General features: G+C 39.5%; 1 protein-coding gene across 2 annotated transcripts in view; it reads left to right on the top strand.

The window, feature by feature from the left end:
* Window positions 1–26611, top strand: part of LOC123984950 (chemokine-like protein TAFA-2) — a 70273-nt gene that overhangs the window by 34989 nt on the left and 8673 nt on the right. For both annotated transcript variants that reach the window (XM_046072227.1, XM_046072229.1), the window contains exons 2-3: window positions 12416–12519; window positions 20122–20277. In XM_046072227.1, coding sequence (XP_045928183.1) covers window positions 12417–12519; window positions 20122–20277 — 259 coding nt within the window. In that variant the 5' untranslated portion in view covers window position 12416. The remainder of the gene's footprint in view (window positions 1–12415; window positions 12520–20121; window positions 20278–26611) is intronic.

Consider the following 26611-nt stretch of genomic DNA (forward strand, 5'->3'; position numbering starts at 1 on the left):
TTTATCTGAGTCTTAAAAACACAAGGGGTAACACACTGGTGTGTAAACAGATTCTGAATGACAATATAGTAAAGCAAAGTACATTGTTAATAAATGCATAATAAATATTTAAATAATAGATAAAACTATTTTAAAAAATTATAAAGAAACTAAAGCAAAGCATTGTAGTTTGTGTTCTGTGTCCTTTAGACACAAACATCCTGGGTTTGAATCTGACCAAAGGCCTTTGTCACATGTTAACCATCTCTGTAGTCTCTCTGTCTGCCACCAAACCAATCTAATAAATTCAATTCAGTTCAATTTATTATTTGTCCCAAGTGGGCAATTTGTGTTGCAGCAAGTGTAAAAACACATGACAAAACATAAAATACGCTCCTCTAAAGCATTCAGTGTCCACCGCAGCCACACAGGGCCCATAGACAGTATAAAGCACAGTGACTATTATCAACAACCCCAAGCAACATGACAATTTAAGTAATTACCATTAACAGACCATGGCACACCATGTAAAATACATCATAATTAACCAAATATGACATATCTATCTAACAGGACACAGGACATATCTATATCAACACAATATGCTCACAAAATCAGTTTTAAACAGCCAGTTTGCAGCACATTTAATGTGAAAACCACAGTCCTCCTATCTGCCTTCTGCTCTCTGATACAGAATGCAATTTCTCCACTGTCATCAAACTGGGACAAAAGAAAAATGACATTTAATATTCTGATACATGTAAAATCAAAATGCCTGTGATTCAGCTCTGGCTTATCACGTAAGTGACAGCGGAGCCGAGGGACAGTAAAAAAAGACTCACGCTCAGGTTGCCATGTCCTGTTATCCCCCCTTTTTATCCGGAGGAACTACTGCAGTAATCGCCACAAATGTAGTAATAATCATTTTCTTTGAGGTGTTAGTGAGACGGAGGAAAGACAATAAGACAATAAGCACTGCAGCCAATTGGATTTAATCAAATCAAACATCCCAACACATTAGAAACTGCAAATAGCATGAAATTGCGACCCACAAAACTGAAATTAAATCAGGCAGAGATCTTCTTGCTGACTCCCACACACCTGACTGGCTGTCAGGGATAAATATAATTTTTCATACATCATTTATTTATTTTCCTCCATGTTGTTCTGCTCTCATTGAGCTGACACACTCAGCTGTTAGGACACTCAGGGATTCAGCGGCTCGCACAAGGACAGCGGGCTGTCGCGGGGATCCAACCCATGTCCTTCCAGTTACAGGACGGACTCTGTGGCCACGAGGACACACATGACACTGATATATTTTTTAAAAGAGCTGACAAAATTGCCACTTCATGATATAGGCTAGTTTGGGCCTTGATGCAGTTCTGACAGGTTGATTTAATTTCCTGCATGTCCTTCATGAAATTGGACACTTTTGTGAATGATGGCCTCAAAGCAATTCTACTTGTTTTTGACTTTATTTTACTATTGAAGCTAACTGATAACTGATTTGTTTTGTCTCAATACCCTTTACATGCAATTTGTTTCTGTTTTGTTGGGGAAGAAGAAGGGGTGTTTGCCCTGCCAAGTTTAAGGTGGAAATTAGCCCTCTGAAAAACATATCCATCATGACATTACCAATCTCCACTGAATCCAGGACGACTGACGTTCATGAATTTAGTTGTATATTGTTGGGGTTTTTTTCTATTCTTTGACAACCTCAGTGGCCTCTAAATCTAAATAAGCTGGTTTTCCCAAATTTTCAATTGGTTGATGACGCTGACGTTCAGTGGTGGAATTTGTATTCATATCCTTTACTCAAGTAAGAGTATGTAAAATACCACGTTGTAAAAATGCTCCAGTACAAGTAAAATGTTTGCATTAACAATTTTACTACCACTTTTATTGCAGCAATTATGAAGCTATACCACCCGCAGCCAGTTAAAAAAGCTGGAATTTCTGTTGGAGTCTGTGTTGTGCTATAGGAACCAGTTGTTTTTTGGTGTTAGCAGATTTTGTTAGCTGCAGTGTTGTCGCTGTTGAGTGCAGAATCAGTAGGCAAGAGGGCCGGGTGAACTTCAGAGCGTATGTAAGCCAATGGATTTTGTAGAAAATCCGACCTAATATTGTCAGAGGCAACCGAGATAGCCGGCTAATGGTTCATTTTTATGTGAGGATACAACCCATTAACAAATAGGCAACAAAAAAAGTGATTCATTTGTTTTAAAAACTACATATAGCCTGTTTAAAACTGACGTATAATTGTAAAAACAGGCATTTTACAGTTGTATTTGATCAAGATGGGACTAATTTAAAATTTTGATATCAGCCCAATACATCTCTTTTGCTCTTTAATGTGCTTTTTTTTTCTAAAATGTTTAGACTGTACTCATTGATAATTCATAAAACCTCAGCTAAGAGAGAAAATACAGGGAGACTAACAATAGGCTATTGTGTTATGAGATCTTAACCATAAAAAGAAAGAAGAGGAGACTGGGTTTAGAGAGGTACGCTGTGATCTGGATGAACGCTGCTACGTGCTGATGGTGCCAGGCAATATTTGAAGGTGGGGTAGACTGAAATAGCACACTGGATCATGAGACGGTGATGCATAGACACTTTGATCAAAGGAAAACTAAGGTTGAGGCCATTTGGCTTTTGCGGTTTTGATGAGCGTGGCCTCTCAGATAGCATCTCGACGTGTCGTTACGGAAGGTCGTTTTGGTGGTTAACTCTCTGAAAGGGCACTCAGCATCAGTGTCGGGTGACAGTGCTGATATTAGCTCCGCCTAGGCTTCTTCTTTGGTGAAATTTGAAATCAAGGCCTTCCACCGCTTGGGCTCCATTCAGGCCGCAGCTGGAAGTGTCCCAATCACTTTTCCCCTCACATGTGACTCAGAGATTACATTATATAATCAGTGTGAGCAGGAAAAAAGCTGCATGGTGTCACTCTTTGCAGTTTTTTTGTTTTCTGAAATCCAAAGCAGATCTGATAACCTCATAATTTCTGCAGTAGGCCAGCTTTGTAGAGAAACATTAGCTAGGAGGGCAACTAGCCAGTGCGATTGCAAGCAACCGAAAAAAAACCTGTAGCTTGATTGGTGATTGGAGGAGATTCGGAAAAATGTTAAAACTTTTAGAAACAAGTCAGTGAAACCAAGACACAAAAAACATATTTATTGCATCTGGATATTTCACAGAGCTGTCAGGTCCATGGTTTGTGATATGGATTACATCCCGGAATTGATACTAACAGTCATACAAAAATAGATATGAGCAGCAAATCAGAAGTCAGCATTAAAGCCTGAGGAGTGAGGAGTGAGTTGGATTGTGAATCACACAGCGGAGTAACTCTGTCCCGCCGCAGGCTGGTGTATAATGATTTGATTAGCAAGTTGTCGGGACAATGTGCTAAAGCAGGGCTCCTTTTATAGTCCTAAGTTCATACATCAATGTCAACACGGCCCTGACTGCTGTCTTGTCGTGTTTATGAAGTGAACTGAGCAGGATTTGTGGCAGATGCTTCACAGAACGCGTGACAAAGAATGGGCAAACTCCCTTGTTTGGCGTGACAGGGTTGAGAGCTTCACTCCTCAACTGTCAGAAGGGAACATCTGTGTTTTGGCGACTGAGCAATGTTTGTTCTGCGACGGCGCAATCGGCTCCCAGCAGCCGTCCGAGGTGACAGTCTCTGTCACGGTCCAAGTAAAGAGTGAGACAGAGATGGAGGGGAAGGGGAAGGGGAAGGGGGGGGGGGGGGGGGGGGGGGGGGGGGGGGGGGGGGGGGGGGGGGGGGGGGGGGGGGGGGGGAGTAATCCCTGTATCGAATCCAGCTGCAGAAACAGAGAGGGAAAGTCCAGCTTTTTATGGTTTAGTAACTCTCCCTCCGCCCGCCCTGCATTCTCTGTGATTCTGTGGATTACACACTTGCCTTGAGCATTTCCAGGGTGTAGCTTCCTACAATTGAGGGAAACTGAAAATTGATTCTTACACTTTTAAAATGATTACTGGCACGGAAGTAAAATACACATTACGGTTTACTTGTAAAGCTGCTTTACAAGCAAGATATTTATGGCAAAAATACACCAGCACGTCCCATTTTCAACAAAACACTTCAAGTCCCTCTCCACTCAAACGTGTTTGTCTTGCTATTTCATTTGGATGTCTGATCTTCACTGTGCAGAATAATGGATGTACTAGAGGGCTGATTTCACATGTTTAATGAAAATAAATCTTCAACTAGTTTGGAAGCCAATCGTGGCCCAGTGTTAAACTTACAAAAGTGAGATGTGGAGATTTTAAATCTCCATTGCACATTTAATGAAAATGTTTTAGTAAAGTAGGAGACATTTTTTGTACTTGATCAGCAGCTGACTCGGACCAACAGGTTTATTCGAAAGAGAACAATTTGAAAGGCTGTCCGAAACAGCACACTGAGCTCTCTGTCCACAGAACTGAACTTCTTTACCACCTCCACCCACCACCCACTGAAAAGATTACATTTAGTTCACTGATGTTACCGAACAGTAACCAGGCTTTCATGCAAAAAGTGGACTAAAACATTCTGTATGTATGAGATTTGTTCATAAAAATCTACCAGAGATGGGACTTTTGAAGCAAACTCAACAGACGGGTGTACCTTTACATCAACGATTACCTCCTACTGCTGTGTTATAAAATATATACCTTTCACTATACATTGCATCCTTTATACAATAGTTTGGTACATTTAGGAAAGCCTTTGATTGTCAGTCACTGTCTCCTAGTAAATGACATTATTGTACATGACATATTACCTTTTACAATGTGTTGTACATGGTTTGCAAGCTATAGAAGTGATTTGCATCGTTGCCACAATCACTTCAACAACTCTTCCTCAGCCTGCAGAGAGCAGGTGAAGGACGAATTTCACAGGTTTTTTTTCACCTTGGGAAAGAACATTTACTATTAGTAGGCCAAGGACGATAGAGTCCTTCACTCGCTAATGAAAAGTATTGTGGCTTTGTGTTAGCCCATCAAAGTAGGAAAATAAGTGACACAAATGGGACAACAATGAGAAAATAGGTCAGAATCAGGATCTACTTGCAGTCGTTGATTTCATTAAAGTTTTCAGCATTGTTCTACTATAACACATACACCTTTAGATGTTACTTTCCTCTTATACCATAATGCTATTCTAAAGAATGACTGTATGAAAGAAGACACCTTTCCCTTTGAAAGTTTTACAAATTGTGGATGTTTGATTTCATCCAAGTTGGTTTCAGGTTGAATTTTCTCTGAGAAATCTATGAGGTTGGGAAATATTTTTATGGACTGTCTGTTAGTGCCATTTATCCATCTTTAGCTCTTGTCAAACAAAGTACAGGAGTCTCTAAATCTTTGTTAAGCTCTCACCTGCCTGTGCAGGTGCAATGCAGAACTTGTAGACACATCAGAAATCTGCCACCAGGCCAAGTCTATTTCTGTCATGGAAAATCAGGGAAGAAATGGCTGTTAGTTGACAACAAGGTTAGAAACTGAGAGTTAGCTTAAAAAGCTTGTTGTGTTTTAGTCTGTGCGGTACATTAACTGCTAAGCAAAGTAAGGTTACTTATTTCAGAAAGTACTACTCCAAAACAACTGAGTTTAAGCTTAAAGTCAGCTACTAACTTATTACTTACCAATTCCACATTTTGAATTAGTACATTCATTAAAAAATGGCTCAATTAAGTACAAAGTATTGTCATCAACTGTACTCTAAAAAGAGTTTGGCATAGAGTCATATGGGGGCTGTTCACTGTGTCTCAAGTCAACAGTAAACCAAATGTTATTATTTCTCCATTGACAGCAATAAAGAGAAAGTAGATGCCGGGCAGTGCTGCACTTTGCCCTGTCAAAACTTTTCCAATCTTTTTTTTGCTCTTTTCAGCATTTAAAAAACCTTTAGTGAAACCTGGAGCTGCCTAATAAAGGAAATTTAATGTATACTGAAACTCTACACAGTAAAAGAAAAGTTGTGCATTTGAATTATTAATAGAAATCATAATTAAGGAAGTCTAATTTGCTTTGTTCATAATTTATGTTAAGTTATTGGAAGGGTGTATGGAGGTGTATGCAGTACAGGGACGTTACTGCTGCTTGTTACAGTAAGATGCTCTCACCTTTGTGTGTGTAGGAGTCTTTCAGAAGCGACGGGTTCTTCAGTCAGTGTGTCCACTCACCAAGGTCAAGCCTCAAGTGGAGTCTTTTTAAAGCAGGCTCATTGGTCTGCTGCCATCCAATTTGTTTCACGGAGAGGAAGGGAGTGGGAGGGCAGGGTGAAACGACTTAGACGATCAGAGTTTTGGTCAGAGATGAGGATTTTTTGCTTCATTCAGCTTTAAACAAATTCACTTTGTACTCTTGAAAGGAAATCCGATGATCTACACCGCAGGCTTATGCGCCGCACAACAGAGCCAACTCATAACAAAAGGATAAAAGTCCAATCTCTGGATAAATTTGAGCACACAAATCCAGGAGAACTACTGAGGTGACACCAGTGAAAAGAATATGCATTATTCCTCAGTAAAGGTGTTCATTTGCATTTGAAAGCATCCTCAAGTGCAGCGCACAGTATACTGTAGATAGAAAAACGTTCTGTCTCTGCTGGCAAGAGGAGAAATATAGCGCTGCAGACAGTCAGAGGATAATTACACATTTCATTTAAGATTCAGTTTATTAGTATTTGTTTTTCATCTGCTATCCTCCAAACTTCAGTGTGCAGTTCATATTTCATGTTTATGGCAATCATCTGCATACATTATGTGTTTCACTTCAGGGCCTACAGTATTCTGTGTCAAAAGGTATACATTATGCATGAAGTATTGTCAAAGTAAAATGCACAATTAAAACTTCCAACCACTGTAGACAGTTTCTAACTCAGAGTTTGTGTGTACCCAAAACACAAATTTCAATCTTTGTTAAAATCTGCAGTATATAGTGGCAATAAAAACTCCTCTATTCAAACATGTATAAAATTAATGAATGCAATCTGTAAAAAAAATTCTTCACAAAGTACTTCACCAAAGTAATTATTACCAAGAGAATTATCTTCATTATTCTGGCCTAATGAAATTCCAGGGAATATTCAAAGAAAATGATCATGATCATGAGCTGAACATACTTAAAGGAATAATTCCACATTTTGGAAAATACATGTATTTGCTTCCTTTTTGATCAATTGCATGATAGCATGTGCAAGTACAGAAGTGGAGTCAGAACATGGTGCATGAAGACTTGAGACAGGGGAAAATAGCTAGCTTGGCATTGTCCAAAGTTAAAAACTGTGTCTAAAAACATCTAGAAAGCTTATTTGCACAGTGTGTCTTGTTTGGTTAACCCATACATAAATATAATGTGACTTTAGGGGGCAGTAGCCTATGTGTTGGAGCAATTCAAGCATTCATCTGATGCATTTATGTATAGTCAAAGTATTTAGGTGGACTCCATTGCTTCTAGCTGGACTAAATTAGTTTCCACATTAATGCAAGTGGTATTCATTAATTGAATTAGATTTTTCTTAACAACAATGATATGTTATCACGTTATAAAGTTGATACACTGATCATGTTAGCAAATAAAACCCATTACACATCCAGCAGACAAAATTAGCATTCGTTTGGTGTTGTGTTTCTGGCCTCCATTACTCACTCTCCTTAGAGTTTTGGATTTGCCAAATCATGAGGGAAGTATCTGGCTCTTCATCTGCTAAATGCACCACTATGTTCACCAGCTACTTTGTCTCTCAGCAGTTTGGTGCTGGGCAGGTTGAATACAGTGGAAGTTTTTCAGCTGCCTGATGCGTCTCATCATCTCATTGGTTTAGTATGGTCAGACTAAACCAAACCAGTAAGTTGAGGGCCGTAAAACCAAAACAATGAGCTTAATGGTTCAGTGTGTAATATTTCTAAGGATCTATCAACAGAAATGCAATACAAGATCCATAACTATGTTTTCAGTGGTATGTAAAGACCTTATATAATAAACCAAATAATATACTGCAGGGGTCTGCAAATAAGTTTTGCATCAGAGCAATACTTTCAACCATTAGATCGTAGATTAGAATATAAAACATAATATTGACTAGAAACATTATCTTGTTCAATTAGCTCAGTTGGTAAGGTGCGGGGTCTGCAGCATAAGGATGGAGGATTTGATCCCACCTTGAGATAGCTTCCTTTTTTTTTCTCTCTCTTCAACAAATGGATTCTGCAGTGAATGTTTCTCAGATCATGGCATGTGCTGCACTGTTTTTGTTTCAGTGTGTGATCCAAATCCATCAACCTACGGACGCTTTTTTCATTTCCCCAGTATCTCCAGGCAGAGGACATTTAGAGGAATTACATTCTCTGACGGCTCTTTGAGAGGTGTGTCAAGCAGGCTACAGACTCTTTAATGTCGCTCAGTTCAACTCCAAATACAGCATTACAGTAAACAAGCTTGCGCTTTTATTTGGTAGGCAAAACCACTAAAGAGGAAGTGATTATGTGAGTAACCATTGCTGCCATGACTGAGATCTGTTTCAGCACCGCTATCAAAGCATTTATTTATTTATATTTTTTACGGTATCAAAGCACCGTAATCTGGCAGTGGGCCAGATATTATTGTTGGTGGGCAGTTTTGGCTGTGGTCCATAATCACAGAAAGAATTAATGTGTTTACCTTGTCAATGTTTGTATAAACTTTATCTAATGTGTGGTTTATAATGGGCTGTGGTACAGAAACAGTGACAATGTTACACAGTCTTGGCTTACAATTTTCATGTGGTCTGTCAGTGGCCAAGTCACAGTAACATATGGTTTTGCTGAATAGTTAAGTAAATATAATTTCTTAATATATCTACCTAAAGAACCCTCATGTCTTGACTGGCCACTCTCTACTGTTCAGAAGAGACACCTTTTGTGCTGTGTCAGCCACTGTAGTTGTTGTACTCTCTTTGAAAGGTTAGGGGGCAGTGGCACACTGGAGAGATAGATGACACTAAATCTTACACTCTGAACCTTTAAAGATTCTAAAACGCTTCGTAGAGCTGAGTCAGGTGATAATACTCTGTGGTTTTGTCATTATGAGTGACCCTTTGCACATTTGATCCATTGTAAATGTAAGTATATTAATTAGTGCAGCTTTAGCTTCAGCTTAACAGACAAAACTTAGAAAATATGCTGACTTAAACAGAAAGTAGTTTGGATTTATGCAGCACTATTGTTGTATTTCTCCAAAACTTCTAAAGACCTCCAAGTCAAGGTCAAGTAAACAATTCTAAAATGGCCTCAAACTGTAACAAATCTTAAGTGACCCGCTCTTCCAAGCACACCACCAATGACAACACAGCCCATTCAGGGACAATGAGATGTCATTTATAGAATTGCACTCTTGGACAGCACCCAACAAATGATGCTGTAGTACTCTGCCCTGCACTCTGTCACCAATGACCTTTTTTTTCCACACAAACACACACACACATCACTGAATTGCACAGCAACATCGACTGGACAGCATTTCAACTCAACCCTCGATTTCTTCAGCTTACCAGTGGCTATAAATCTGTCACTATGAAGGTGAACATTAGCATCCATCGCTAAAGTACAAGGTGTAGGATAATTTGAGGTCCATTTCAGCAAATTCGTAAACCTCACCATTACATGGCCATCACACAACATTTGAGTAGCTTTTCCTCACATGAAACTGCAGCTGCCTTGAATTCCCTGTCATGAAACCAGCATTCTTGACCTCTATGGAGGTTAACATTGAAATTGGTTTTTTGGTGATGGAAAAATCCACCATGAAAGCATAAAAGATCAGTTGGGTCCATTTAGTGGTTTGGTGTATTTTTCTGTATCCTGTGGATAAGTGGTAAACGACATGATGTTCAGATATTTCCAGCATGCCCAGTGAGTGCTCTGGGAAATGTAGTCATCAAAGCAGATAGGATAAGTTGGGAAAAGCAGGGTTATAGTAAAGACAAACCGTTCGTCTGACAAGGTTTATATATATATGACTGAGACCTAATGAAACCGTTGACAGCTTTGCTTTGTAGCTCCATTAGCTAACGTTAACATTATCCTCACCAACTGACAGGATAAGCTGTAGTCCTAAAACCCGAAGGTCTAAATTCAGAGCTTTTAACAACAATATAATGTGCTTAAAAGTTTAACTAGGAGATTCAGCAGTCTGTCATTTACACTCCACAATTGATGAGCCACATGATATCTATCTGTTTGAATTTTACGTGAGGCAATCACCTAAATCCATTATACAGAAAAATACTTTTGGGCATGCCTGTCAACCCTCCTGTTTTTCCCGGGATTATCCTGTATTTTACTGTTTTATCCCCTTTTTTTCCTATTTAAATATTTTCCCCTAATTCTCCCGTATTTTTAACCTTTCCAAAGAAAAAAACGTTTCCGTAGTGTAGAGGTTATCACGTTCGCCTAACACATGAAAGGTCTCCTGTTCGAGACAGGGCGGGAACGCGATCCTTTGTCGGTGTTTATTCTAAGTAGGAAAGTCAAAGTTCTCAGTCACATAATCAGTAAACCAGACCATAACCATGTCTAAGAGAAGGATGGTGACAATGGGAGTACAAGAGGCTAGAACTCCACTTTGTCAAAAAAAGGGTATAGTCAGGTGGCTATACTGTCCACTGTAAGGACTGCTGTGACACCGTTTTTGGTAAGTAAATGGACTGGTGGCAATATTCCATCATATACAGAGAAGCATTTAAGTTAAAGGACACTGATAATTTTTGTAGTGTACCGCAGCACATAAATGTAAGTGGAAACTACAGCAATGACTCCAGCATGAGGTTAAAATGAATAATCAGCAGTTGGTAGAAAACGCTAAGTCTCCCCGTCAGAAAATCAAACCCTATTCTTCCACATGACAGGTGGAGATACTGTCCACTATACAAATGAGGACAGCGCCGTGGCTGTGGGAGTGAATCTCCGAGGGCTTGATGCGCTCAGGCATCCAAAAGGTTACAATTCCAGCTGACCTTTTTATATACAGAGACAAATTAACCTTCAATTAGTGCATAATTTAAGTCCTTTTGATATTGTTGTCTTATACCATCAATAGCTATTTTTTTTTATTTTTTATTATAATATAATTCTAAATGCATTTTATATCTCATTAGTAAAAAAACAACAGACTAATAGCACGTGACTCCTAGGACAGGACTCATAAATTGTGTCCATGCATAAGAGGAAATTCAAAATAAGAGAACATTGGTGAATGCGGCCAATTGACAAATGCTTCAGAAAAATCAGAAATCACAATCAGCTTTCTTTGTCTCTCACATCATTTCAGAAAAGTTACATGACAACTAGACCAATTGTCTGCAAGGTGTTTTTAATCAGTGTGAGAAAGTGTTTCCCTTGTGTTTATGTTGTCCTCTTCGTTAGAATTTTGGAGGGCATACTAAACATGTGAGCCCTGACTGTGCTTTTTTGACACATCACTCGATTTACTGTATGACACTGGGAGGTATAGAAAAATCTGGTCAAAAGCTCATGTTCGCTTTGCCAAAATAAACTTAATTACACAAATAATCTGAGAACCCCAACGAGGTTTAGCCGATCTATATGTCAATGAGGCAGGCAGATAAGAGGCGGGAGGCGGTAAATAAGGTGTAAACGCAGCTTGTAACATTGTACACTCACGCCATACGATACCATGCCTCTTCCAGTAATTACCGTACCGCTCCTGCAACCCCGTTTGAAATGTGATCGGTGTCTGTCAATGATAACACACTGTGCCAGATGGTTTATGCAATGTGGCCTCAGCCCCACCACACTTCATTAGGAAGAGGGAGTGCAGAGGAAAAGGTACTGTGGAGGGCTGGATTAGCCAGTGCTCTCTCCCACTCTGCTGCAGAGACTAGAGAGGCTTATTGAAGCCTGTTGGGGCAGCACAGGGTCTTCACCTACTGTACGTGTTCTCGCTGTAAGAGCCTTCTGTTGGGGACGTGGGTGGAGGGGGGGGGGGGATTTGGAGGCTGTGATCTAGGGCACATTCACAGCTGTAGCTTGTTTTGAAAAGAAAAAAGGATAAGACGCCATTTCTCTTCTTGATGAGAGTAAATATGCATTCAGACAAGCTAAGCCATTCTGAAGTTAAACTGTGAGCTAGTCAAACAGCAACCTCTCCCTGCTCTGCGTCATAAAACCCTCAAATCCAACCCGAGGGCTCAGAGTTGAGACTAATAGAGATGGTAAAAGATGGTGATGGTTGGTAAATGTAAATAAACCAATTGCCTGGTTTTTAAATACTGAATACAGGTCCTTCTAAAATGCTGTTCTAAAGGAAAGAATGTTATGGGATTACCCGGGATTACAGGTAAAACTACTGCTGTAATAAATCACCTAGGAGTCACAAGGAGTGTACCTAATAAACACTCCTCTGTCTTTCTTTTCCCCAGGATGAGTGAGCGATATACACAGATCGGAAGTAAAGGGGCTCTACTTGTAATGGTGCTTGTGATCAGTGTCTGGGAGATGACCGTACCAACGGAAGGAACTAGAGGTGAGCACATAAAACTGAAATCGACATCTTTTTTCATGCCCATTGCCTTTCAAGTGTACCAGTAGAGAAACTCTTGATACGGCTTGATTAAACATTTGTTTCTTATGACAACAAATGCACATTCCAATGAGGTAACATAACTATTAAAACTATAACTCTTGCTGTCTTTATACAATTTGTGCCAATCTCCACATCATCTGGTGGAATCAGAACCTAAATATTGTCATGACACCACTTGTTGTTTGAGAAGCATCACCAGCATGTGGTCTGACAGACAACTTTGATCCTATTGCCTTATTGTTTACTTATAGTGCAAGCAGCAGCAGTAGCATTCAGGCAAGATTTATAGCACAATTTTTTTTACAAATTGTGTGTTTTTGCTGACGTTTCACAATGTGAAATGACTTTCTTAATGTTAGCTAGTTTAATCCTCTGTGCCACAGAGCTCCACTATTGTTCAGAAACTATTAAAAACATATCAGTGAGGCACACTGTTGCACTGGGTGACATGCTTCTTCATTACTATGAACACACACACTGTTTATTTTGAATCAATCCCATCTAAACTTGCTCCCACTAGAGCACCAAATGTGCATTAATCCACAACAGAAAATAGTCCCCAACAAATGAGGGACAGACTAATGAATCGCTGGTTTTGGTCTCTTGATTATGCCAGCTTTATCCTTTAAATCACTTTTATCAGAGCCATATATGCCAAAGTACATAGGTAGCAAGCTTTCCATCAATCCAGCCATCTTTAAAGCATCTGTTTTTAAAAAGGTATTCCAGTGATTACAGTTTACAGTGAATTACAAGCAGCAGAGCCAGAGATGTGCTGACTTTTACTCCCTAATGGAAGTCAAAATCCTGCACCCTATGTTTACCGTAATGCAACTCAATAGATAGATAAATAGATAGATATTTAATTCCACAGAGTGTGCATTATGCCTGCCTCCATTGTACAGTACATATTCTCCATCACTACACATGCAGACAAAAAGAGTAATAGATAGTGTTTTTGGGCTTCAGCATAGATTGTGTCGATAGTCATAGTCATAGTGATGCTTTTGTGTTTTTTAATCTCCCTGCCTGGTAAATGCCTATGTCTGTCAAACTCCACATGCAGTTTGCAACGCAGGCTAACTATAGCATTAAAATGTGTTCTCCAAGCCCAACCTGAGACATGCCTAATGGCATCATCAAATGTTACTTTTTTAGACTTGACAAAGCTCCTCCAGAGTCAGAGAAGACCTTAAACAACTGTTTGTACTCTTTATGACTTGTAAACTGTGTAGAATCGAAGTTCCCCTTTCAGATGGTTATTCCGGTACATATAGGGAAAGCTTTGAATGGCAGGATACCTACCAAGTGATCTGCTGTTCATAGAACAAGGAAAACAAGGAAGTAGCAGACAGCCAAAGACCATTGAAAGTTAAGCTGTAGGCAGTGTTTCTTATCTATTCATATCATTCTACAAAGGGGTTTAAAATGGAGACCACTGCTTTTCAATACAGAAGTTCAAATCAAGGTTTAGTTTTTCAACGTGAACATTCAGCCCAAAGAGGCTCAGAATGAGGTAAAATTTTTCCTCCACAACTTTTTTCTGTCCACAAGTGTGTTAAGTCCCCATCCATCAGTTCACTCCAAAACAAGACTGACCCGCTGCACAAACACAATGCACATGTGGGGTGTTTCTGACTGTTCCACCACGTCATGTGTACAGATGTCACAGTAGTGAATGGGGGAGTAATTGGATTGAAACAGCTACTTTGGAGTTATGAGTCAAACTCATCTCCCCTTGCCTCATTAAAAGTGTTGTCGAGTCGTCACTAGTAAACCCAGGGAGATCAATTATGGCAACTCAGCAACATTACAAGTGGAGGCCAGCCCACATGTTTCATCACCGGGAGTCCCGCTGACAAAACACAGCCTCAGGTAATTGGTGGTGCACAGGCAGTGCTGCTGCCGGACAGGACGTCCATTTGAGACTATGATAGAAATTGCGCATACCTCTCTTCTCTTTGTCAAACAATTAGATGGGAGCACGGCGCTTTGATGTGCGTGGCTTTGATTGGCAGCGATCCCCACTCAAGGCGCTCATCATTTCAGCAGGAAGTGGATCATAATAATCTCGCACGCATTCAATTTCTCTCTGATAGCCACAGCAGCCCCCCTAATTTCCCCTGGGTGTTATTTCTGTTGCTGTAAACCTGTTATCATTCAAGGGATGAAATGAACCCAGAACACGTCCAAAATAGAGAAAATGTATTTCTTCTCAGAGAACGAACACAAGCAGAAGAAGAAAACTAAGCCTACTCTCTGACAAGCAAGGAAATTTTAGTTCATTTCAGCAAGCAGACAAGTTGGTTTACTAATGCACATATGAGCTTTCACTTCTTTAAATATCCGGTTTATGTCAGCAAAGACGGGATCATATTTGCACCATCAAATATGCTTTTCTACTCTCTGACAGTTATGTAAATTCAGTTTATTTTCCTCTGTTCGAAAAAAAGATGGGTTCCCTTTGTGCGCTCTTGTCAGACAGTGATACGGCAATGAGGAGGCTGTCCTTTACTACTGTGGGTGTTTACAACACAAAATTAAAAAGTGCCAACGGTCAGTCTGTTTGTCCCATCCTTTATTGACCAGAAGGCAGGCAGAGGATTCAGTCTCAGGCTTGTTGTGGGGACACCTGATTTATTTTCATTAGCGTCTACTGTAATCGATCCTTCGAGTTACCTGCTCTCCTATGCTTGTTGCACAAGCCCCCTTCCAAATCCAACTTGTTCTTCCTTTCCTTGTTGTTTTTTTAACCTTTTTCTATCCTTTTTTTAAAACAACAATCCACAAGCAGTGGGAGGTCCTAGGATAATATGAATATTTATTACATTTCCTACTATGTGGCCCCCATGGAGCACAGGCATCCTGGTGGCATGGGGGTCTAAGGCGAGGACCTTATGGTTGCACCATTCCTGCTTCCAGTCTAGTGCCAGAAAGTGTTATGGCACCTCAAATTATACTGGGCTTCACCTCTATCAAACTTTTGGGGTTTTTAGACGTCATTAGGCTTCCTTTAGGCCACGTTCATCATTTAGACCATGTTATTCTTTGCTACCTTCCAAAATATTAAGTTGTGTATTTGAGTTTGCATGCAGCTATGGAAATGCAGGGTGGGCTGTGGCTATTTCCTTGAAGCATACCGAACTTAATATTTATATTATATAAGTCATTTAATCCTACTGACCATCTAACCCTTTTCCCCAGCACTGTTCAACCATGTCCAATGTCTAATAACGGCATAAAATGTCCCAAAAATATTAAACCATTTAAAGCAAAGGGATGTCAACTTGGTACCCTTTTCTTGTAGGTTGCACATTTCTTGTGGTTTATTGTTCAACGAACAAGGGTTGTTGCCTTATGGTATAATTTGAAAATTTCCAGGCCTTTAGAGGTAAAACCCTGAAGTACTTTACAGTAAAACAACTAAGATTGATGAAAAATCTGAACAGTAAACACAATTTGAATACGTGTCTTTGTTTATAATCAAACCATACTCAGACAGTCACCAGGTTGCTGAGCATAGTTCTGACATGTAAAGATAAAATTTGTTATACTATAATATGTAAGTAGTAAGTAGGCTCACATGTACATAATTGTTCAGTTATGTAAAAAATCTACTCGAGTGACTGAGATAACTTTACATCACGAGAAAAAAGGCCAGAATACATCTCCACCTGACTTTTGTCTGTGGACACAGCACCTTCAGAGTTTATAGTTGCCCAGATGGGCATAGAGAGTTTAAATTCTGACCTTCAAATTGTGCTAGCGTGATCCCTGCAGACACATTACAGCCTCGAGTTTCAGTGTCCACAATGGGAAACCACTTAGCAAGAATCAAGGTACACAAGTTGCAAAGGGGGAACTTGAACCTGAGCAGAATGAAATACGTTTGATGGTTCACACTCAGTAATTTTTAGACATGTAGCACTGGTGATATAGGTGTCGCTCCAGTTAGCAGTATGTCTTCAGTTGCGCTTTCCTTACTCTTGTAAATGTTGCACTGACGTATGACCTCGAAATCTGACTTATGTCTTGTGTTATATGCATCAGCGATTGTTGCTTGCTCTGCACCTTAGACTTTCTGCACTTTGTAATAAAAATGACTTATATGATGCATAAGAAGCATCTTGCCAAGAAAGGAAAACACTACTTGCACCCTTGAGAGAGCAGAAACTAACAGTCAGAGACACCACAGGTTTCCCATGTTAAACATAACAATCAAACCATATGCTCAGTGTATTACGGTTGCATTGAGTTTGGCACCCTGATTCTGATTTGTAATTGGGGCTGAAAGATTGTGCTCCTCATCTGTCACACTGTTTGAGGGGAAAATCTGTTCATCACTATTCACATAACAGTTCTCTGCCTCGTGATGTAGGCTTGTACATGTATATTTTTGTCTACACACAGGGCTGCCTCTAAAGCAAAGCAATGATTACATTATTACTCACAACAGCCATGTGAATGATACAAAGTATGCATCATTTGCAGTTTCTTCTCCATCTCCAGAGACCAACGTATAAAAGCTTCTCAGGCAGAGTAATTTCAGTACAGCGCAGAGAGAAATGGCCCATCACTTCTCGCTGAAAGCAACTTTGGTTCAAAGGATTCACTGAAAGGAATTAAGTGCCTGGTAAAAACATAAAACTGCCTGATAGTCGGCATCAAGTGTTGGGAGTTCATGTTAGATTTAGTTCTCAGGATCTGATTGCAATGTCATTCCAACCTGCTTTTGGGAGGAAGAGGAGGAGGAAGCTGGGATGGGTGGACACTGGACTTTCACCCAGTATACTGCTGTTCATGTCCCGTGTGAAGCCAAAAGTCAGTGTGAGTTAGTTTAAACTTGTATGTATGTAAGTTACTTAAGTCACTTAAGTCCCAAACATAAGTCACATGAGACTTACTAACATAATGTACAAAACCATCTTATTTTCCTAAACCCAAGCAAGTAGTTTTGGTGCCTATTATAATCTGTCGTTTAGGTTTAAGGATATGTTGCATCTGGTAGTTGCTGAGAAATTTGGACAAAATTGGTGGGCCCAACGACCTACAGACCAACCAACACCTCCATTCTCTGAGCCATATTGCTAGCGTGACTAAAAGAATCTGTCAGATGAGAACAAAACCAACACCATCTCATGGAAATTTGTGAAATGAGTGCAGATATGAGAGGTGCAAGAATTATGTGAAGGTAACTTAAAGAAATAGGAGACAAGCATTTGTTGGACATTTTCTGAAACATGGTTCAGTTTGGGCAACGAAAACAAAGAAAACAAAGCTTAGTGTGTGGTTTAGAGAATTAGAAAACAAGTTTAAAATTTTTTACAATCTTTGTACAGTAAATGTTTCACCATACTGCATACTCACAATTTTTAGTTGCATGTCCTTTTCCCAAAAAATTTGTCTGGTTTTCCATGCACGAGAAGGGAACAATATGTAGCAAATATCCCCACCCAGAAGCAAAGTGGGGATGTTGAGGTTATATGGTATGTCTGTTAACCACTAGGCCACTAGGATGCCTCTCAATCCTGCTATTTAAATGCCATGGTATCTTGTCTGTCTTATAAAATTTTGAACAGACAAATCTAGAGCAGTGTGTTCAGGCCGAGAGGGATCCCTCCCTGTCACAGCTACAGTGCATCAGGTTTAAAGATGGACTGGCTTGTAGGACAGACTAATTCCCAAGTGAAATGCTTTTTCTCTGTGTCTGCTGGCAAGAGAAGCTGAGTACGCATCCAAGTAGAAGTCCAAAATCCAGTCAGAAAAACCACAGCATCTCAGTGTGAAGCATGTCCTTTAGAGAGATACTGGCAGCACTTCTCTTGCAAACATCTAATGCAGCTCAGCTTGCTGTGTGTTTGTCTTTCATAACTTTTCTTGTTTGGAGCAGAGCATAAGTAAGCATTCCACTGCTTTTGGCCACATACCTGCAAATCTTTATTTATGAGGAAGGACTGTTAAGAGCAGATATGCAGTGAACAGGTAAATCCCATAGGTATTGTGATGCTCAACAGTTGTCTTGATCTGATATGAGATCACTCAGTCCCAGCTGAGCATTCCATCACTGTTAGTCTCAGTAGTTGGAGTGTAGCTGTCCACCAACACGACACGCTGAAGTGAAAACGTAATTAACTTGGTGCAGTTGAGCCACTACAGTACAGACAGATAGGACCACTTTCACGCAGTCTTTTCAGATTTACTGTTTACAGCAGCAGCAGTGAGTATCTCAGCAGACGGACACCTCAAGAAAATGTCACATGCAATTAAAAGAGAATGGAGCAGCTCAGGCTCTAAATAATTCAGACAGTGGAGCGTGATCTGGAAATTGGCTCTAAATCCTGCAGCGCTGCACTTTCCCCTTCACATATCTGTATTTCTTTAAGGGCTGCTTCTTGTTGTGGGAAATGTGGAGTGGTATCAGTTTCAATCATTACCATCTCAATAAGTTATTATTTATTTAAAGATCCATTTTTTTTTCATCAAATACACTGAACAGGATTTTAAAAAAGTTTTTTGTGATGTTTACAATGCCAGATCCTGATTGGTTACCTCAACTACACTGCTTCAAGCTGCTGCTAGTACTAAATGGTCTTAAAGGGACACCGCACCAATTAAACACATGAAGACTTGGTAACTTGCCACGGTGAGCACTACTCCACTTGCAACAACAGTCTTTTGTGGCTCAGAAGGGAGCTCCCAGACAAGTCCCAGACAAAAATCTGGATTGACCTTACTGTAAAAGGTGCCCAGTAGAGTTGTTTTGAAAACACATTCAGCATTTCTTACCAAAATGCATTGTGTGCTAAATGCATGTTCTTCCCCAATCAACATTTGTAAAGACAATTTTTTATTTTTTTTTACAATTTTAAATTCTACATTGTTAAGATCCATATTTACTTGTGATCTGTCATTTTCTTCCTTGCGTTTGCTGGCCAGTTGCTACAGTTCTTTGGGCATTGTCACATCAATTGTCGGTACGTGGAATAGTGTGAAACAAACTCCAAGTGTGTCTTTTGCAAAGTCCACATGTAACAGGGACTCATAAAAACACTGCTCCGTAGTGCTACTGGTGGTCAAAAGCTCCACAGGGTACATTATGGGAAATGTAGAATGCACCTTTTTTGGAGCTTGTCCCATAGTAGAGACTAAAAGTCAGGATATCTGCCTCTGCTGCTTCAATTAATCTCAGATGTTTTCCCAGTCTGTCTCTTGTGCGTCCCCCAACAATGTCATACCTGTTAAATTTAAAGACTATGAAAATCTAAATTTTCAACCTTAAAAAACTTGAAAATGATACTTAAATAAAAAAAAAGAGCCTAAAGAGAGGAAAAATGAACCATCTCATCTAATATATAAATCTAATAAATAAATTGGTAGTCTGCTGTTCTTGGTAATTCTTTCTTGATGAGAGGGAAACAGAGCAGACAATAGACGCCCGAGAGAGATATTCTTAAAGGACTCAGTCCAAGGCCTGCAGTGAGTGTGTGTAGATAAGGGGATGATTGAATACTGATTATTCCATCTTTCCTGTTGTTTCTCCAGCAGTGCACCATGTCCGAACAGGCACCTGCGAGGTGGTGGCGTTACATCGCTGCTGCAACAAGAACAAAATCGAGGAGCGGTCACAAACTGTGAAGTGCTCCTGCTTTCCCGGGCAAGTGGCTGGCACCACCAGAGCTGCCCCATCTTGTGTAGATGGTATGCTCCAGCTAAATATTTCATGGGCTATCTCCTTTTTTTTCCTTTCTTTTTTTTTGCTGATACTCCCTCCCTACAAATCTTGAGGATTAGTTTTGCTGAGATCATCGATAACTGTCCCAGCACACACCAACTCACTTAATTTTGTGTAGAAGATGCTGTCAAGGGGCAACATTTAGTAGTCTGCAATCATTTTCACAATGTTGCTTTAGTAGATTATAACGGGAACATTAGGCAATTACATAATTACATTTTGTATTATACATGTACAAGTCATAATGAGGAAAAAAGTGATTTTTATTACGGCACAATAGACACAAATATCCTGTTATACCACAACACATGAGTAAGGGGCTGGTGATAACTGCATGATAATTACGCCATTTCTCAATTCAAATTAAAAAGATGTGAATTAAAATCTTCATATGCTGTGGATTTTTAATTAACCTGTTGATTATTTTCTCAATTGATTGTTTGGTCTACAAATGTGTTAATCAGAAGGATTAAAGTGTTCACCTCTCAGCTGGCTTAAAGGCTCTGCTAGGTGCTGGAGGTGCAATGAAAAGTGCTACAAAAAAGAAGAACTTACGCAGTCTTTTTAATTACGTATTTTATCCACATGCTTTTGATCATAGAACAAGAACACCTAGGTGTATATTATTTTCTGTATGTAGCCCCAAGGGTATTGTTTTACCATTTCATTGACAGACTACAATTATGGAGGACAACAGAAACAATGTACAGGATCAAGATATAAGAAACACACGTTAACTACAATACTTCATAAACATTGATGCATTATAAATCAGGTAAATGCAATCATACCTCACAACATCATACTTTTAAAAAGTAAAATGCATTAAATTAGAGCCTCAGACTCAAATCAAACTCATCATTTAACTGATCCAAAACATTTCTCTATCCTAACTTTTTGCCAAGAGGGGGGTCTTCCATGGTGTGTTCTACCTTTTTTCTATCTCTATAAAATGTCAGGGAGTAGTGAAACATAGCCATAACTATTTCCCTCAAGTACAGACATATTTAAATAGCTTGCTTTGTCCGACAAACAATCCAAAACCCCAACGATATTTTGTTTATTACAGTATCATAGATGAAAAGAGAGAAGCTGGAAACAGTCAATAACTTTCTCTGGGCTTGGTATGTATGATTACTGTAAGATAACTGTAAAACACCTAAACTCTGTCTACATCCTATATTCTTCCAAAACTGGTCACAATATGTGATTTTCTTCAAATCTCCCCAGACTACTAGCTTCTAACTTCAAATATCCGACAGTGGAAATAAAATTAAAATAATAGTAATTCTATAGTAAAGTATATAAAATTAAGCCTGCAGTTTATCATTTTCCCCTTGAAAGGTTTCATAATGTCCTTTACAATGTACACTAATGTGTATAATACTGTACAGAAGCAGTGGAACAAGTTGTGGGCTAAGAGTATGACCAGCAGTAACAATGTAGTAGTGGTAGTAATAATAGCAGTAGTAGATCCAGAATTAGGTGAGGTATCTGTTTTACTAATCAGTGGCATCAGTGGTAATACTAATTTAAGGATTACTATGGTGGTATAAAAATACTGTAGCAGTGATCGAGCATTAGTAGCAGCAGTGCCATTACTTCCATTTTTTGGTCATGATTATCCTATCTGATTCTTTGACATATTAGGCTGACGTACTGTAGCCTTGCTATATATGACTGTAAGCATCCAGCGAGTAATCCAGGGGCCGTACAAAGAGGCTCCCGAAGGGTTTTTTAATCACATGTGAATGGTTGCGAAGCTCTCCACTGCAGACTGTAAAGTCAATGACTCAGAGGGTCTCTTAGCATGCTAATGTGTCAGACCCCCGACTCGGCTGAAATGGCTGTCTCTCTTTGGTCTCCAAAGCGCGAGTTTCTGGCTAAACTCTGGACCCAATCGTGTTTGACCTATTCCTTGACATTTTAGTATTGACATTTTCTGCAAATTAGCGCTGTGAGCCACTGGCCTCAGTTTAAAGCTCCATGGGTGATCTCAGGAAAAAAATGATCAGCACTTAACCTTTTAATTATTCTTTCTTCTACAACCAGGGATTACCTTTAGCTCCACTCTGTGTGAGACAATCTCCTCTTTATATGAAGATAAATGAACCTCCAGACATCTGAGAAAACTTGAATAGATTTGAATGTGTAATTTACAGAGGTAGACACAGAGAATACCTGCAAACTTTACTGAATGACGTTTCAAACTAAAGTTTCATGATACTTCTGTTGGTGCAGATGAGCCAAAACATTGAGATTGAAGGGAAAACTGTATCATAAAGCTATTAGACAACATAAATGGGAAAACAGGTTTCCTGTCTTGCCGCCGCACTCAGTGTCAACATTAAAAGCATCCACTGGGTTGTAGTTGTGGTAGTTAACAGTCCAGTGGATGGACTCGTATCAACCTGATGTACTAGAATGAATAAGATTTATGGGAGATTCTCAAGGGACCACCACAACCTGCAAGGTGATGGTCAAGTGGTCAAGTGACTGACAAGAGTAGCTGAGCTAGCACTGCCAGCAAGCTCATCTGCTAGCATGTAGACCACACTGGCTGTGGGTTAGATAATGTGGCAAGAATGGATACATTTCTGGTGAAAATGATTATTGCAAATGGCATTTTATTTCCTTTTCACTACTTGGCACTGAACTGTGACCTCTTCATTACCTGATGTCTCTCCAGCAAGACATCCTAAATAAACCTTAGTGGGAGTCTTTGGCAGGGTGACGGATCCAAATGAACTTGCAAACATTAGTTAACATTCTGTGAAATACAAAACTGAAATACAGAAACTGGAAAGTAACTTATATCTAATTTAAATGGAGACTAAGTGATTCTGCAAAAAAAATTGTTGATATTTGAACTCAACAGCCAAACAAATACACCCCTCCCTTCAGAGATCCCTCATAAGCTCCGCCCCCAAATTTAAAATCTTGGAAATCTTTCTATTGCTGAAACGCTGTCGCCCTTGTCTGGTCATATAACTTACTTCTGTTTATACTCTTCATACCTTTTCCACTTTGGCTGTTTCATCCAGCTCTCCTTCACATTACATTCATAGGGCGTGGAGTCTCGCAATATTCGATTGCCTGGTGTATAGAACTCTCTCTACCATTGCTCCTGTGCATGCATACTTACGCCACACCACCTGTTGCTTTTTGGCTGGAACAATGTTGTGGGGAAGGTGTGCACCAATTTTTTTGTTTTGAATTTACAGAACCAGAGCTGTTTAGGAACACTGATTTTTTCATAGCACACACAAAACAGATAGCTAGCAAACTGTGAGGAAATATTTGCTGACAAAAAGCAAACAAAACAAAATGCATATTGGATTACACTCACTTACTAACCCTTTAAAGGAACAGTTCAACAGTTTAGAAATACACTTTTTTGTAGAGAGTTAGATGAGAAGATTGAAACCTGTTGACTGTACAGTAAATATGGAGCAAACGCAAGCAGCTTGTTAGCTCAGCTTAGCAATGAGACTGGAAGCAGGGGGAAATAACTAGCCGTTTAACATTGCGTTATGAGTCAGACCAGTAACTGGCAGTTACTGGGACCAGTAACTGGAATCACTGGTTGCCTGACAACTCATCCCAACTGTCATGTGATCAATCCAATGGAGGCCTTTCCCTTGAGAGTCTCCCATACCTGTAGTATACACACACACACACACACACACACTATGCTGCTGATTACTCAATCCAATTATGTCACCAGTCTGTGGAAGGTACAACAGGCTTAAATATAATGAAGAAATGTGTACTGAGCATCAATATCTTTGTAATACCTTACCCTGACCTTCAGACAGAGGTGGTTTCCAGTTTTGCACTTTTGCAGAATTACAACTTACTCTCTTCTATGAGCTAGCTAATGTGCCACTCCTGCCAGAACTACATGCTTTGGCCGCACTCCCATGACACTCTGCCAGAACACTCACATGGTAATCTTCAATGCTGGCATATGATTGCAAAAAGGCATTTAAACTTTTGATTAAGAGATAAATGTCTTGATTTTTCAATATTTAAAAAGAATATATATCAAGCTGATGATATATCAACGTGAGTTGAAGTGGCCATGCAGCTCAGAACTCTCACAGACTTGTTAGCCCTTTACTTTTATAAATGGGGAAACAAAAAAACATTCATGAATATAAGCTCAAGGTCAAAGCAAGGCATTTTTGTTTTACAGCTACAATAAAAAAATAAAAAGATAAATCGATGTTTTTGCTCCCAGATGTTTTCAGTCTAAGCTGCCTTTGTGTTTTTAAAGCATCATTAACTGTTAAGTGAAATGTATCCCATGCACTTTATGTATGTTTGGTTATCAATACTCCCATTTCATTTCATGAGAAACCTTTGTGGCTTTTTAATAGCTGCTGTTACACAGCCACCATCTGCTTGCAGTTGACCAGATGCATGTTTTACACCACACTGCTGCTATAACCATGGCTGTGTGGTACAAATCGATTCCCTCACGTCATAAAGTATCCATTCTGTGCAATTTACTCTAGTGAGGCTCTAGTGTTATGTGTGGATTATAATAACCGTCCTCTTCATTAGGAAGAAAACTAATGCTGGTGAAGTGGGATGTGGAACGTAGATAATGACCTCTGTAATATCCCAAATTTAAATGATACTCTACAATAGAGTAGCAGAAGCTTAATGTTCACTTTTGTGGAGGCAACTGAGGAGATGTTTTCACTGCAGCTGAAGGTTTCCCCCCTCACATGACTGGAGTCACGTCTTTTTGCAGTCCCCATCTTGAGCACATGGATATGTATGACAAGGCTCTCAACACCTTGATGCGTTTGAATACTCAAAATAGATTTAGTCAGTGTTGCAAGTCAAAAAGCAAACCTTACATCACTTAACCTAAGACAGCTGTCAAAATGTGACATGATTTGACTAGTTACAGCTCTGATGATTTGACTGGCATTTGGGGAGACTCCTCATTTCTGGCTCTTATTATCATGAAAATGTCCTTGGAATTGGAACATAAACACAAACGGTCCTGTCCTACAATAAAGAGCATGAAGTCGTGTTCATTTTGCATGATTAGTCTTAAACTTCTGATGAAAGTGACAAAACAGCTAGGACATGAATAAGAAAACATGCAGGCCAGCACGGCAACACTGACAAAAGGGTAAGCTAAAGTAACACTACCATCATAAAAAGCTTTATTTTTGTTGTATTGCTATCTAGTAGGGTGACCATAGTTTTCAATAAAGAGGACAGTGGGGAGGGAGGCAGGCAGACATCCGCAATGGGTGGAAAGAGTGGCAATGTGTATGGGGGGGTGGTAAGCATGCAACTATGTTATTGAACTTTAATAGGGCCAACATGTGGGTTGTAGATCGCTAGAACCTTTATTTGACACTGACACGTATATACCAGCTTTGTAGGTCATGTATTCCGCTTCACACAGATTATAACATTAAATAAAAAGTTTAATGTTAGTGTAATACTAATATATTTACAGGTTACACTTTATTTGGCTAATGTCTGCCTACAGGAATTTCAGATAATAGGATCATATATAGCTAGTGAACACTTGACACATAAACTAAGGTACAGGACTAAGATACGAGACAAGACAGATACTGTACAGATCAAAAACACAACACTGAAGTACAAGGACAAGGATCAAATACTACGACATAAACACCAGACTGGGAACTAAGACATGGAACCAAAACACAGACTAAATAACCGCTACAAACCCAAACCCTCAGAAAGAAAACCCGAAAACACAGCACTCAGGACAGGATCGTGTATACTAGTATAATTTTAATTCCAGTTAATTTCATTATGGTGCATTGTTTTCATTCATTAAACCCTTGTGCAAGAAAAATGCTCTACATGGTGGTTAGTTTCTAATTTGTTAATGTTAAGTGCTAACTTGTCAATAATCAGAACCATTCATGCAGAACAGTTTTTTTTTGCAAGTTTGCTGTAGTACCACATCAACCTTTTTTTTAATGTCCTGCCCAGTACAGGCTGTGATTGGTTGGCTCACGAAAAGTGACATTAATGAGCAACTTTATGCACAGGATACAGGATAAAAAAAAGCACAGATCTTCTCCCTACTCCGTCTCTGCCAGCGGAGAGGGTAGAGAAGAGCACCGGCAGCTTGTGAGAAGTGGTGAGGTTGTTTATTTGTCATTATACAGCACAAAACTGCATCACGAAAAGAAATTTGTAGTTCCTTGATGCTACACACACAACATATCATTAAATGTGCCTATATTAAAATATGGTAACATATAAAATAAAATAAAACACAGTTATTTA

This window comes from Micropterus dolomieu, linkage group LG16 (assembly GCF_021292245.1).
Source record: "Micropterus dolomieu isolate WLL.071019.BEF.003 ecotype Adirondacks linkage group LG16, ASM2129224v1, whole genome shotgun sequence".
NCBI lineage: Eukaryota > Metazoa > Chordata > Actinopteri > Centrarchiformes > Centrarchidae > Micropterus > Micropterus dolomieu.